Source organism: Phocoena phocoena, chromosome 16 (genome assembly GCF_963924675.1).
Source record: "Phocoena phocoena chromosome 16, mPhoPho1.1, whole genome shotgun sequence".
NCBI lineage: Eukaryota > Metazoa > Chordata > Mammalia > Artiodactyla > Phocoenidae > Phocoena > Phocoena phocoena.
The window spans coordinates 28,387,489-28,401,698 of record NC_089234.1 but is presented as its reverse complement, the minus strand read 5'-3'; the positions used below and the strand labels follow the sequence as shown (position 1 = coordinate 28,401,698).

The 14,210-nt window shown below is 38.6% G+C and overlaps 1 protein-coding gene across 1 annotated transcript in view; it reads left to right on the top strand.

Moving 5' to 3' along the window:
- The window catches only part of ABCC2 (ATP binding cassette subfamily C member 2), a 69,012-nt gene that overhangs the window by 29,321 nt on the left and 25,481 nt on the right, over positions 1-14,210 (top strand). Inside the window, exon 17 of the mRNA XM_065894828.1 lies at positions 804-980. Coding sequence (XP_065750900.1) covers positions 804-980 — 177 coding nt within the window. The remainder of the gene's footprint in view (positions 1-803; positions 981-14,210) is intronic.

The following is a 14,210-nucleotide window of genomic DNA, read 5'->3' as shown; positions in this document are numbered from 1 at the left end:
TTACAGGTATTTGGAATCATTTAACCAGTCACTACTCGCACCGAAAAGAGGCACGTCTATAGATTTTTAGCTTTTCTTAAGATCTTCATATATTGCTAAGCCTTTCTTCTTAATTATAGGAAAGCTTGCCCCTAATTGCTTTACACTGACATGCTTGGAAAAATTTTAAGAACCAACACTTCTTCCACATTATACTGACATTATTCCCTGATTTACTGATTACTAATGAGGTAATTTGCATTAAATAAACATGCAGTATAGCAGAGCAGACTCTACAGATTTAACTCTGCCTCCTAACTCCTTTCGAGAAGCTTTTTCTTGCTAACTCATAACTGGGTTTGTCCTCAAACACAGGCGTTTATCAGGCTCCATCTCTCATTTGACACGATCTGTTTTGTGCATCAGCCTGGCACCCAAATTTCAATCTCTTAGTTCTTGCTTCCTAAGATGTTGTCTACACCATTCGCCCATCAGTGTTGGCCCTCTGTTGGTCCTAGTAAACTCTTTGGGGTCTGACTAAAAGCCTGCTCTAGAAGCAGCACGTGCAGTCATCCTCCATTTTTTGGATCATGGCTAGAGAGTGATAGTCCAAACAAGGAGACTTCAAACGATGCACAGGATATTGAATCCCTGGATGGTGCAATAAATACATGCACCTTTATAAATACCGATTGCTCAGTCAGCCTGACATTTTTAAAAAATCTACATTCCATTTGTTCCTCCCAACTCCTGCCACCCCCTCCTTCAACACGGCATTTCCAGAGGAACAAAACTGTCATATGGTCTGACCCTTCCCATCCTAGGGTACTGTAGCCTATGTCCCGCAGCAGTCCTGGATCCAGAACGGCACCATAAAGGACAACATCCTTTTTGGGTCAGAGTTGGATGAAAAGAAATACCAGCAAGTTCTGGAGGCCTGTGCCCTCTTCCCCGACTTGGAAGTACTGCCTGGGGGAGACCTGGCTGAGATTGGAGAGAAGGTACTTGGGACACCAAGGGGCCTTGAAGGGTGAAGAAATAGTGAAGGAAAAGAGTAAGGGTGGTGAAGAAGTACATGACCGTAAAATAGTTGATCAATTTTGATGGTCAAGCCTGGAACAAACACCAGAAAGCATGAGTTTGCATAATATTTTGTGCAAATAACTCAGAAATTTAAAATTTTGTACCTAGAAGCAAATATAGGAACTGTGTAATCTAAAGGAGAGATGACGAGGCTAGGACCTGAGAGGTTAACTAAGAAGCAGCTGACCCAAATTTGACCTCACAGGTGGAGGGCCAGAGGCAGACCAGAGCCTAGTTGTCCTGACTCTACTTCTGTATACCAGTGAGGACCAGAGTACGGTTCTAATAATCTGCTTTGAACACACAGAAATTTAGAGTATATTATTTTCTCATGTTGTCAAATGCCTTTCTTAAAAAGTAACTTTTAATGACTGTTTTGAATTATATGAATATAGTATAATTTGTTTAGAAATCCCTGATTACTACATATTTGGGATGTTTTTATACTCTTTCCCCATTACTAAACATGAATATAGCAGTTTTTTGGGGAAAGATCTTGAGATGTTAGAAGACTAGTGAAGATAGAGCTCTAGAATGATTTTGTTCATTAATTCAGCATATTTTTATTGAGTACCTACTATGTGCCACACACTATTTTAAGTGCTGGAGTTACATCCACAAACAGAGGAAATCTACCCTGATATAGCTCTACATTCTCATGGGGAAGAAGCAACAACAACAACAAAATAAGTAAATTATATGATATAAAATGGTAAGTTGGCCATGCTTTTAATTATTGGGCCTAAAGTTATTTATTTGAATCAAAGATATTTATTTGTATTTCAGTTACTGAACTGAACTTGGGTCTGGCTGCCCACCACACAGCACAGCCAATCTACTGACGTTGCGTTGTAGTGAATGAAAGTACAGTGTTTATTGCAGGGCCCAGCAAGGAGAATGGTCAGCTCATGCTCAAAAGACCCAAACTCCTCAATAGCTTTCAGGGAATGGTTTTTTTATTATTATTATTTTAAAATATTTTAAAATTATTATTATTTTTAAATATTTTAAAATATTTTAAATATTTATGTATTTATTGGCTGTGTTGGGCATTAGTTGTGGCATGTGTGATCTTTCGTTGTGGTGCATGGGCTCTTCACTTCGTTGTGTGTGTGCAGTCTTCTCTCTAGTTGTGGCATATGGGGTCCAGAACATATGAGCTCTGTAATTGTGGCACATGGGCTCTTTAGCTGTGGCACGTGGGCTTAATTTTCCTGCAGCATGTGGGATCTTAATTCCCCAACCAAGGATCGAACTGGTGTCCCCTGCATTGCAATAGAGGCTTTTTTTTTCTTTTAACATCTTTATTGCAGTATAATTGCTTTACAATGGTGTGTTACTTTCTGCTTTATAACAAAGAGAATCAGCTATACATACACATATATCCCCATATCTCCTCCCTCATGCATCTGCCTCCCACCCTCCCTATCCCAGCCTTCTAGGTGGTCACAAAGCACTGAGCTGATGTGGCTGCTTCCCACTACCTATCTATTTTACATTTGGTAGTGTATATATGTCCATACCACTCTCTAACTTCGTCCCAGCTTACTTTCGCCCTCCCCGTGTCCTCAAGTTCATTCTCTATGTCTGCGTCTTTATTCCTATCCTGCCCCTATGTTCTTCAGAACCACTTGTTTTAGATTCCATATATATGTGTTACCATACGGTATTTGTTTTTCTCTTTCTGACTTACTTCACTCTGTATGACAGACTCTAGGTCCATCCACCTCACTACAAATAATTCAATTTTGTTATTTTATGGCTGAGTAATATTGCATTGTGTATATGTGCCACATCTTTATCGATTCATCTGTCGATGGACACTTAGGTTGCTTCCACGTCATGGATATTGTAAATAGAGCTGCAATGAATATTGTGGTACATGACTCTTTTTGAACTATGGTTTGCTCAGGGTATATGCCCAGTAGTGGGATTGCTGGGTCATATGGTAGTTCTATTTTTATTTATTTTTTAACATCTTTATTGGGGTATAATTGCTTTACAATGTTGTGTTAGTTTTTGCTTTATAACAAAGTGAATCAGTTATACATATACATATTCTCCCATATCTCTTCCCTCTTGCGTCTCCCTCCCTTCCACCCTCCCTATCCCACCCCTCCAGGCAGTCACAAAGCACTGAGCCGATAACCCTGTGCCATGTGGCTGCTTCCCACTAGCTATCTACCTTACGTTTGTTAGTGTATGTATGTCCATGCCTCTCTCTCGCCCTGTCACAGCTCACCCTTCCCCCTCCCCATATCCTCAAGTCCGTTCTCCAGTAGGTCTGGGTCTTTATTCCTGTCTTACCCCTAGGTTCTTCATGACTTTTTTTTTTCTTAAATTCCATATATATGTGTTAGCATATGGTATTTGTCTTTCTCTTTCTGACTTACTTCACTCTGTATGACAGACTCTAGGTCTTTCCACCTCATTACAAATAGCTCAATTTCGTTTCTTTTTATGGCTGAATAATATTCCATTGTATATATGTGCCACATCTTCTTTATCCATTCATCTGATGATGGGCACTTAGGTTGTTTCCATTTCCAGGCTATTGTAAATAGAGCTGCAATGAACATTTTGATACATGACTCTTTTTGAATTTTGCTTTTCTCAGGGTATATGCCCAGTAGTGGGATTGCTGGGTCATATGGTAGTTCTATTTGTAGTTTTTAAAGGAACCTCCATAGTGTTCTCCATAGTGGCTGTACCAATTCACATTCCCACCAGCAGTGCAAGAGTGTTCCCTTTTTGCCACACCCTCTCCGGCATTTATTGTTTCTAAATTTTTTGATGATGGCCATTCTGACTGGTGTGAGATGATATCTCATTGTAGTTTTGATTTGCATTTCTCTAATGATTAATGATGTTGAGCGTTCTTTCATGTGTTTGTTGGCAGTCTGTATATCTTCTTTGGAGAAATGTCTATTTAGGTCTTCTGCCCATTTTTGGATTGGGTTGTTTGTTTTTTTGTTATTGAGCTGCATGAGCTGCTTGTAAATTTTGGAGATTAGTCCTTTGTCAGTTGCTTCATTTGCAAATATTTTCTTGCATCCTGAGGGTTGTCTTTTCATCTTGTTTATGGTTTCCCTTGCTGTGCAAAAGCTTTTAAGTTTCACTAGGTCCCATTTGTTTATTTTTGTTTTTATTTCCATTTCTCTAGGAGGTGGGTCAAAAAGGATCTTGCTGTGATTTATGTCATAGAGTGTTCTGCCTATGTTTTCCTCTAAGAGTTTGATAGCTTCTGGCCGTACATTTAGGTCTTTAATCCATTTTGAGCTTATTTTTATGTATGGTGTTAGGGAGTGTTCTAATCTCATACTTTTACATGTAGCTGTCCAGTTTTCCCAGCACCACTTATTGAAGAGGCTTCAATCCTTTATCCACTGTACATTCCTGCCTCCTTTATCAAAGATAAGGTGACCGTATGTGCATGGGTTTATCTCTGGGCCTTCTATCCTGTTCCATTGATGTATCTTTCTGTTTTTGTGCCAGTACCATACTGTCTTGATTACTGTAGCTTTATAATATAGTCTGAAGTCAGGGAGCCTGATTCCTCAGGCTCCGTTTTTCGTTCTCAAGATTGCTTTGGCTATTTGGAGTCTTTTGTGTTTCCATACAAATTGTGAAATTTTTTGCTCTAGTTCTGTGAAAAATGGCAGTGGTAGTTTGATAGAGATTGCATTGAATCTGTAGATTGCTTTGGGTAGTAGAGTCATTTTCCCAATGTTGATTCTTCCAATCTAAGAACATGGTATATCTCTCCATCTATTTGTATCATCTTTAATTTCTTTCATCAGTGTCTTATAATTTTCTGCATACAGGTCTTTGTCTCCTTAGGTAGGTTTATTCCTAGATATTTTATTCTTTTTATTGCAATGGTAAATGGGAGTGTTTTCTTAATTTCACTTTCAGATTTTTCATCATTGGTGTATAGGAATCCCTGAGATTTCTGTGCATTAATTTTGTATCCTGCTACTTTACCAATTTCAGTGATTAGCTCTAGTAGTTTTCTGGTAGCATCTTTAAGATTCTCTACGTATAGTATCATGTTATCTGCAAACAAGTGACAGCTTTACTTTTTCTTTTCCGATTTGGATTCCTTTTATTTCTTTTTCTTCTCTGATTGCTGTGGCTAAAACTTCCAAAACTATGTTGAATATTAGTGGTGAGAGTGGACAACCTTGTCTTGTTCCTGATCTTAGTGGAAATGCTTTCAGTTTTTCACCATTGAGGACGATGTTGGCTGTGGGTTTGTCATATATGGCCTTTATTATGTTGAGGAAAGTTCCCTCTATGCCTACTTTTGCAGGGTTTTAATCATAAATGGGTGTTGAATTTTGTCAAGAGCTTTCCCTGCATCTATTGAGATGATCATATGGTTTTTCTCCTTCAATTTTTTAATATGGAGTATCACGTTGGTTGATTTGCGTATATTGAAGAATCCTTGCATTCCTGGAATAAACCCCACTTGATCATGGTGTATGATCCTTTTAATGTGCTGTTGGATTCTGTTTGCTAGTATTTTGTTGAGGTTTTTCGCATCTATGTTCATCCGTGATATCGGCCTGTAGTTTTCTTTCTTTGTGACATCTTTGTCTCGTTTTGGTATCAGGGTGATGGTGGCCTTGTAGAATAAGTTCGGGAGTGTTCCTCCCTCTGCTATATTTTGGGAGAGTTTGAGAAGGATAGGTGTTAGCTCTTCTCTAAATGTTTGAAAGAATTCGCCTGTAAAGCCATCTGGTCCTGGGCTTTTGTTTATTGGAAAATTTTTAATCACAGTTTCAATTTCAGTGCTTGTGATCAGTCTGTTCATATTTTCTATTTCTTCCTGATTCAGTCTTGGCAGGTTGTGCATTTCTAAGAATTTGTCCATTTCTTCCAGGTTGTCCATATTATTGGCATAGAGTTGCTTGTAGTAATCTCTCATGATCTTTTGTATTTCTGCAGTGTCAGTTGTTACTTCTCCTTTTTCATTTCTAATTCTATTGATTTGAGTCTTCTCCCTTTTTTTCTTGATGAGTCTGGCTAATGGTTTATCAATTTTGTTTATCTTCTCAAAGAACCAGCTTTTAGTTTTATTGATCTTTGCTATCATTTCCTTCATTTCTTTTTCATTTATTTCTGATCTGATCTTTATGATTTCTTCCCTTCTGCTAACTTTGGGGTTTTTTTGTTGTTCTTTCTCTAATTGCTTTAGGTGCAAGGTTAGGTTGTTTACTCGAGAGTTTTCTGTTTTCTTAAGGTAGGATTGTATTGCTATAAACTTCCCTCTTAGAACTGCTGTTGCTGCATCCCATAGGTTTTGGGTCGTCGTGTCTCCATTGTCATTTGTTTCTAGGTATTGTTTGATTTCCTCTGATTTCTTCAGTGATCACTCGTTATTAAGTAGTGTATTGTTTAGTCTCCATGTGTTTGTATTTTTTACAGATCTTTTCCTGAAATTGATATCTAGTCTCATAGCATTGTGTTCAGAAAAGATACTTGATACAATTTCAGTTTTCTTAAATTTACCAAGGCTTGATTTGTGACCCAAGATATGATCTATCCTGGAGAATGTTCCATGAGCACTTGAGAAAAATATGTATTCTGTTGTTTTTGGATGGAATGTCCTATAAATATCAATTAAGTCCATCTTGTTTAATGTATTATTTAAAGCTTGTGTTTCCTTATTTATTTTCATTTTGGATGATCTGTCCATGGGTGAAAGTGGGGTGTTAAAGTCCCCTACTATGAATGTGTTACTGTTGATTTCTCCTTTTATGGCTGTTAGTATTTGCCTTATGTATTGAGGTGCTCCTATGTTGGGTGCATAAATATTTACAATTGTTATATCTTCTTCTTGGATCGATCCCTTGATCATTATGTAGTGTCCCTCTTTGTCTCTTGTAATAGTCTTTATTTTAAAGTCTATTTTGTCTGATATGAGAATTGCTACTCCAGCTTTCTTTTGGTTTCCATTTGCATGGAATATCTTTTTCCATCCCCTCACTTTCAGTCTGTATGTGTCCCTAGGTCTGCAGTGGGTCTCTTGTAGACAGCATATATATGGGTCTTGTTTTTGTATCCATTCAGCCAGTCTGTGTCTTTTGGTGGGAGCATTTAATCCATTTACATTTAAGGTAATTATCAATATGTATATTCCTATTCCCATTTTCTTAATTATTTTGGGTTTGGTATTGTAGGTCTTTTCCTTCTCTTGTGTTTCCTGCCTAGAGAAGTTCCTTTAGCATTTGTTGTAAAGCTGCTTTGGTGGTGCTGAACTCTCTCCGCTTTTGCTTGTCTGTAGAGGTTTTAATTTCTCCATCAAATCTGAGTGAGATCCTTGCTGGGTAGAGTAATCTTGGTTGTAGGTTTTTCTCCTTCATCACTTTAAATATGTCCTGCCACTCCCTTATGGCTTGCAGAGTTTCTGCTGAAAGATCAGCTGTTAATCTTATGGGGATTCCCTTGTGTGTTATTTGTTGTTTTTCTCTTGCTGCTTTAAATATATTTTCTTTGTATTTAATTTTGTTGTTGTTGTTGTTGTTGTTGTATTACACTGGCAAGGAGTTGGTTTTTTGTTGTGTTGTTTTGTTTTTTGTTTCGTTTTTTAATGTCGGTTCATTGGTTTGTTTATTTATTTATTTTTGGCTGTGTTGGGTCTTTGTTTCTGTGCAAGGGCTTTCTCCAGCTGCAGCAAGCGGGGGCCACTCTTCATCGTGGTGCGCGGGCCTCTCACTATCTTGGCCTCTCTTGTTGCGGAGCACAGGCTCCAGACGCGCAGGCTCAGTAGTTGTGGCTCATGGGCCTAGTTGCTCCACGGCATGTGGGATCCTCCCAGACCAGGGCTCGAACCCGTGTCTCCTGCATCGGCAGGCAGATTCTCAACCACTGCACCACCAGGGAAGCCCTGTATTTAATTTTTGATAGTTTGATTAATATGTGTCGTGGCATGTTTCTGCTTGCATTTATCCTGTATAGGTCTCTCTGTGCTTCCTCTACTTGATTAACTATTGTCTTTCCCATATTAGGGAAGTTTTCAACTATAATTTCTTCAAATATTTTCTCAGTCCCTTTTTCTCTTCTTCTTCTGGGACCCCTATTATTCGAATGTTGGTGCATTTAATGTTGTCCCAGAAGTCTCTGAGACTGTCCTCAGTTCTTTTCATTCTTTTTTCTTTATTCTGCTCTGCAGTAGTTATTTCCACTATTTTATCTTCCTGGTCACTTATCCGTTCTTCTGCCTCAGTTATTCTACTATTGATCCCTTCTAGAGTATTTTTTTTGTTTTTGTTTTTGTTTTTTGCGGTACGCAGGCCTCTCACTGTTGCGGCCTCTCCCATTGCGGAGCACAGGCTCTGGACGCGCAGGCCCAGTGGCCATGGCTCACGGGCCCAGCCGCTCCGCCGCATGTGGGATCCTCCCGGACCGGGGCACGAACCCGCGCCTCGTGCATTGGCAGGCGGACTCTCAATCACTGCGCCACCAGGGAAGCCCCCTTCTAGAGTATTTTTAATTTCATTTATTGTGTTGTTCATCGTTGCTTGTTTCCTCTTTAGTTCTTCTAGGTCCTTGTTAAATGTTTCTTGCATTTTCTCTATTTCCAAGATTTTGCATCATCTTTACTCTCATTATTCTGAACTCTTTTTCAGGTAGACTGCCTATTTCCTCTTCATTTGTTAGGTCTGGTGGGTTTTTATATTGCTCCTTCATCTGCTGTGTGTATTTCTGTCTTCTCATTTTGCTTATCTTACTGTGTTTGGGGTCTCCTTTTTGCAGGCTGCAGGTTCATAGTTCCCATTGTTTTTGGTGTCTGTCCCCAGTGGCTAAAGTTGGTTCAGTGGGTTGTGTAGGCTTCCTGGTGGAGGGGACTAGTGCCTGTGTTCTGGTAGATGAGGCTGGATCTTGTCTTTCTGGTGGGCAGGTCCACGTCTGGTGGTGTGTTTTGTGGTGTCTGTGGCCTTATGATTTTAGGCAGCCTCTCTGCTAATGGGTGGGGTTGTGTTCCTGTTTTGCTAGTTGTTTGGCATAGGGTGTCCAGCACTGTAGCTTGCTGGTCGTTGAGTGAAGCTGGGTGTTGGTGTTGAGAATGGAGATCTCTGGGAGATTTTTGCCATTTGATATTACGTGGAGCTTGGAGGTCTCTTGTGGACCAGTATCCTGAAGTTGGCTCTCCCATGTCAGAGGCACAGCACTGACTCCTGGCTACAGCACCAAGAGCCTTTCATCCATATGGCTCAGAGCTCAAAGTCTTTGAAAGACAGCTTTGGCCTCCTGGGATCACCCCCTGCTAACTTTTGTAAGTTCCACGTTAATCAGTTTGGTTTATCCATCTGTATCTGAGGCACAGTTTCATTGCTGCTGTTCAGGAAGGTGGATGGAAACAAGAAGAGTTCATCCAAGACTTCAGATCTGTGAAGTAAGCATGTTCTTCTTGGTGAGCTGGGATTTGACTTTAGGATATCTGACTCCAATTCCAGTACTCATGGACTAAAGGATGCCACCTCTCCTTGACATCGGAGACTTTAGGGAAATAGCTTTCTGACGTTGCATTCCAAGGTTTGGCCCCTGTAAAGAGGCATCCCCTGGAATCGCTCTTATTTCTGTTACAAAGAGGGACAGCTCAATGAAAGCGATGCACAGGGCAAGGTCTGAGGAAAGGGCGCAGAAGTTCTGTGTTCTCTCTGAGCAAGCCACTCTCCCCCAGCCTCCAAGTCTTCATCTGTTTGTAGATTTTTTGATGATGGCCATTCTGACTGGTGTGAGGTGATACCTCATTGCAGTTTTGATTTGCATTTCTCTCATAATTAATGATGTTGAGCATTCTTTTATGAGTTTGTTGGCAATCTGTATATCTTTGGAGAAATGTCTATCTAGGTCTTCTGCCCATTTTTGGATTGGGTTGTTTGTTTTTTTGTTATCGAGCTGCATGAGCTATTTGCAAATGTTGGAGATTAATCCTTTGTCAGTTGCTTCGTTTGCAAATATTTTCTCCCATTCTGAGGGTTGTCTTTTCGTCTTGTTTATGGTTTCCTTTGTTGTGCAAAAGCTTTTAAGTTTCATTAGGTCCCATTTGTTTATTTTTGTTTTTATTTCCATTTCTCTAGGAGGTGGCTCAAAACGATCTTGCTGTGATTTATTTCATAGAGTGTTCTGCCTGCTTTCCTCTAAGAGTTTTATAGTGTCTGGACTTACATTTAGGTCTTTCATCCATTTTGAGTTTATTTTTGTGTATGGTGTTAGGAGGTGTTCTAATTTCATTCTTTTACATGTAGCTGTCCAGTTTTCCCAGCACCACTTATTGAAGAGGCTATCTTTTCTCCATTGTATATTCTTGCCTCCTTTATCAAAAATAAGGTGACCATATGTGCGTGGGTTTATCTCTGGGCTTTCTATTCCTGTTCCATTGATCTATATTTCTGTTTTTGTGTTGGTACCATACTGTCTTGATTACTATAGATTTGTAGTATAGTTTGAAGTCAGGAAGCCTGATTTCTCCAGCTCTGTTTTTCCTTCTCAAGATTGCTTTGGCTCTTTGGGGTCTTTTGAGTTTCTGTAAAAATTGTGAAATTTTTTCTTCTAATTCTGTGAAAAATGCCATTGGTAGTTTGATAGGGATTGCATTGAATCTGTAGATTGCTTGGGGTAGTATAGTCATTTTCACAATGTTGATTCTTCCAATCCAAGAACACAGTATGTCTCTCCATCTGTTTATATCATCTTTAATTTCTTTCATCAGTGTCTTATAGTTTTCTTCATGCAGGTCTTTTGTCTCCTTAAGTAGGTTTATTCCTAGCTATTTTATTCCTTTTGTTGCAATGGTAAATGGGAGTGTTTCCTTAATTTCTCTTTTATATTTTTCATCATTAGTGTATAGGAATGCAAGATATTTCTGTGTAATAATTTTGTATCCTTCTACTTTATGAAATTCATTGATTAGCTCTAGTAGTTTTCTGGAATCATCTTTAGGATTCTTTATGTATAGTATCATGTCATCTGCAAGCAGTGACAGCTTCACTTCTTTTCCGATTTGGATTCCTTTTATTTGTTTTTCTTCTCTGATTGCTGTGGCTAAAACTTCCAAAACTATGTTGAATATTAGTGGTGAGAGTGGACAGCCTTGTCTTTTTTCTGATCTTAGAGGAAATGGTTTCAGCTTTTCACCATTGAGAATGATGTTGGCTGTAGGTTTGTTATATATGGCCTGTATTATGTTGATGTAAGTTCCCTCTATGCCTACTTTCTGAAGGGTTTTTATCATAAATGGGTGTTGAATTTAGTCAAAATCTTTTTCTACATCTATTGAGGTGATCATATGGTTTTTCTCCTTCAGTTTGTTAATATGGTTTACCACATTGATTGATTTACATATATTGAAGAATCCTTGCATTCCTGCGATAAACCCCACTTGATCATGGTGTATGATCCTTTTAATGTGCTGCTGGATTCTGTTTGCTAGTATTTTGTTGAGGATTTTCGCATCTGTGTTCATCAGTGACATCAACCTGTAGTTTTCTTTCTTTGTGACATCTTTGTCTGGTTTTGGTATCAGGGTGATGGTGACCTTGTAGAATGAGTTTGGGAGTATTCTTCCCTCTGCTATATTTTGGAAGAGTTTGAGAAGGATAGGTGTTAACTCCTTTCTAAATATTTGATAGAATTCGCCTGTTAATCCATCTGGTCCTGGATTTCTGTTTGTTGGAAGATTTTTAATTACAGTTTCAATTTCAGTGCTTGTGATCGGCCTGTTTATATTTTCTATTTCTTCCTGGTTCAGTCTCAGGAAGTTGTGCTTTTCTAAGAATTTGTCCATTTCCAGGTTGCCCATTTTATTGGCATATAGTTACTTATAGCAGTTTCTCATGATCCTTTGTATTTCTGCAGTGTCAGTTGTTACTTCTCCTTTTTCATTTCTGATTCTATTGATTTGAGTCTTCTCTGTTTTTTTCTTGATGAGTCTGATGAATGGTTTATCAATTTTGTTTATCTTCTCAAAGAACCAGCTTTTAGTTCTATTGATCTTTGCTATTATTTCCTTCATTTCTTTTTATTTCTGATCTGATCTTTGATTTCTTTCCTTCTGCTCACTTTGAGGGTTTTTTTGTTCTTCTTTCCCTAATTGCTTTAGGTATAAGGTTAGGTTGTTTGTTTGAGATGTTTCTTGTTTCTTGAGGTAGGACTGTATTGCTATAAACTTCCCTCTTAGAACTGCTCTTGCTGCATCCCATAGGTTTTGAGTCATCGTGTTTTCTTTGTCATTTGTTTCTAGGTATTTTTTTATTTCCTCTTTGATTTCTTCAGTGATCTCTTGGTTATTTAGTAGCGTATTGTTTAGCCTCCATGTGTTTGTATTTTTACAGATTTTTTCCTGTAATTGATATCTAGTCTCATAGCATTGTTGTCAGAAAAGATACCTGATACGATTTCAATTTTCTTAAATTTACCAAGGCTTGATTTGTGACCCAAGATATGATCTATCCTGGAGAATGTTCCATGAGCACTTAAGAAGAAAGTGTATTCTGTTGTTTTTTAATGGAAAGTCCTATAAATATCAATTAAGTCCATCTTGTTTAATGTATCTTTTAAAGCTTGTGTTTCCTTATTTCTTTTCATGTTGGATGATCTGTCCATTGATGAAAGTGGGGTGTTAAAGTCCCCTACTATGAATGTGTTACTGTCTATTTCCCCTTTTACGGCTGTTAGCAGTTGCCTTATGTATTGAGGTGCTCCTATGTTGGGTGCATAAATATTTACAATTGTTATATCTTCTTCTTGGATCGATCCCGTGATCATTATGTAGTGTCCTTCTTTGTCTCTTGTAATAGTCTTTATTTTAAAGTCTATTTGTCTGATATGAGAATTGCTATTCCAGCTTTCTTTTGATTTCCAATTGCATGGAATATCTTTTTCCATCCCCTCACTTTTTTTTTTTTTTTGAACATCTTTATTGGAGTATAGTTGCTCTACAATGGTATGGTAGTTTCTGCTTTATAACAAAGTGAATCAGCTATACATATACATATATGCCCATATCTCCTCCCTCTTGTGTCTCCCTCCCATCCTCCCTATCCCAACTCTCTAGGTGGTCACAAAGCACCAAGCTGATCTCCCTGTGCTATGTGGCTGCTTTCCACTAGCTATCAATTTTACATTTGGTAGTGTATATATGTCCATGCCACTCTCTCACTTTGTCACAGCTTACCCTCCCCTCTCCCTGTGTCCTCAAGTCCATTCTCTACATCTGCGTCTTTATTAGTGTCCTGCCCCTTGGTTCTTCAGAACCATTTTTTTTAGATTCCATATTTATGTGTTAGCATATGATATTTGTTTTTCTCTTTCTGACTTACTTCACTCTGTATGAGAGACTCTAAGTCCATCCACCTCACTACAAATAACTCAATTGCGTTTCTTTTTATGGCCGACTAATATTCCATTGTATATGTGTGCCACATCTTCTTTGTTTTATTTTCATTTTATTTGTTTATTTAACAGCTTTATTTGGGTATAATTGCTTTACAATGGTGTGTTAGTTTCTGCTTTATAACACAGTGAATCAGTTATACATATACATATGTTCCCATATCTCTTCTCTCTTGCATCTCCCTCCCTCCCACCCTCCCTATCCCACCCCTCCAGGTGGTCACAAAGCACCAAGCTGATCTCCCTGTGCTATGTGGCAGCTTTCCACTAGGTATCAGTTTTACATTTGGTAGTGTATATATGTCCATGCCACTCTCTCACTTTGTCACAGCTTACCCTTCCCCCTCCCCGTGTCCTCAAGTCCATTCTCTATGTCTGCATCTTTATTTGTGTTCTGTCCCTAGGTTCTTCAGAACCATTTTTTTTAGATTCCATATATATGTGTTAGCATATGGTATTTGTTTTTCTCTTTCTGACTTACTTCACTCTGTATGAGAGACTCTAGGTCCATCCACCTCACTACAAATAATTCAATTTTGTTTCTTTTTATAGCTGAGTAATATTCCATTGTATATATGTGCCATATCTTCTTTATCCATTTATCTGTCGATGGACACTTAGGTTGCTTCCATGTCCTGGTTATTGTAAATAGTGCTGTGATGAACGTTGTCGTCCCCTCACTTTCAGTCTATATGTGTCCCTAGGTCTGAAGTGGGTCTCTTGTAGACAGCATATATATGGGGCTT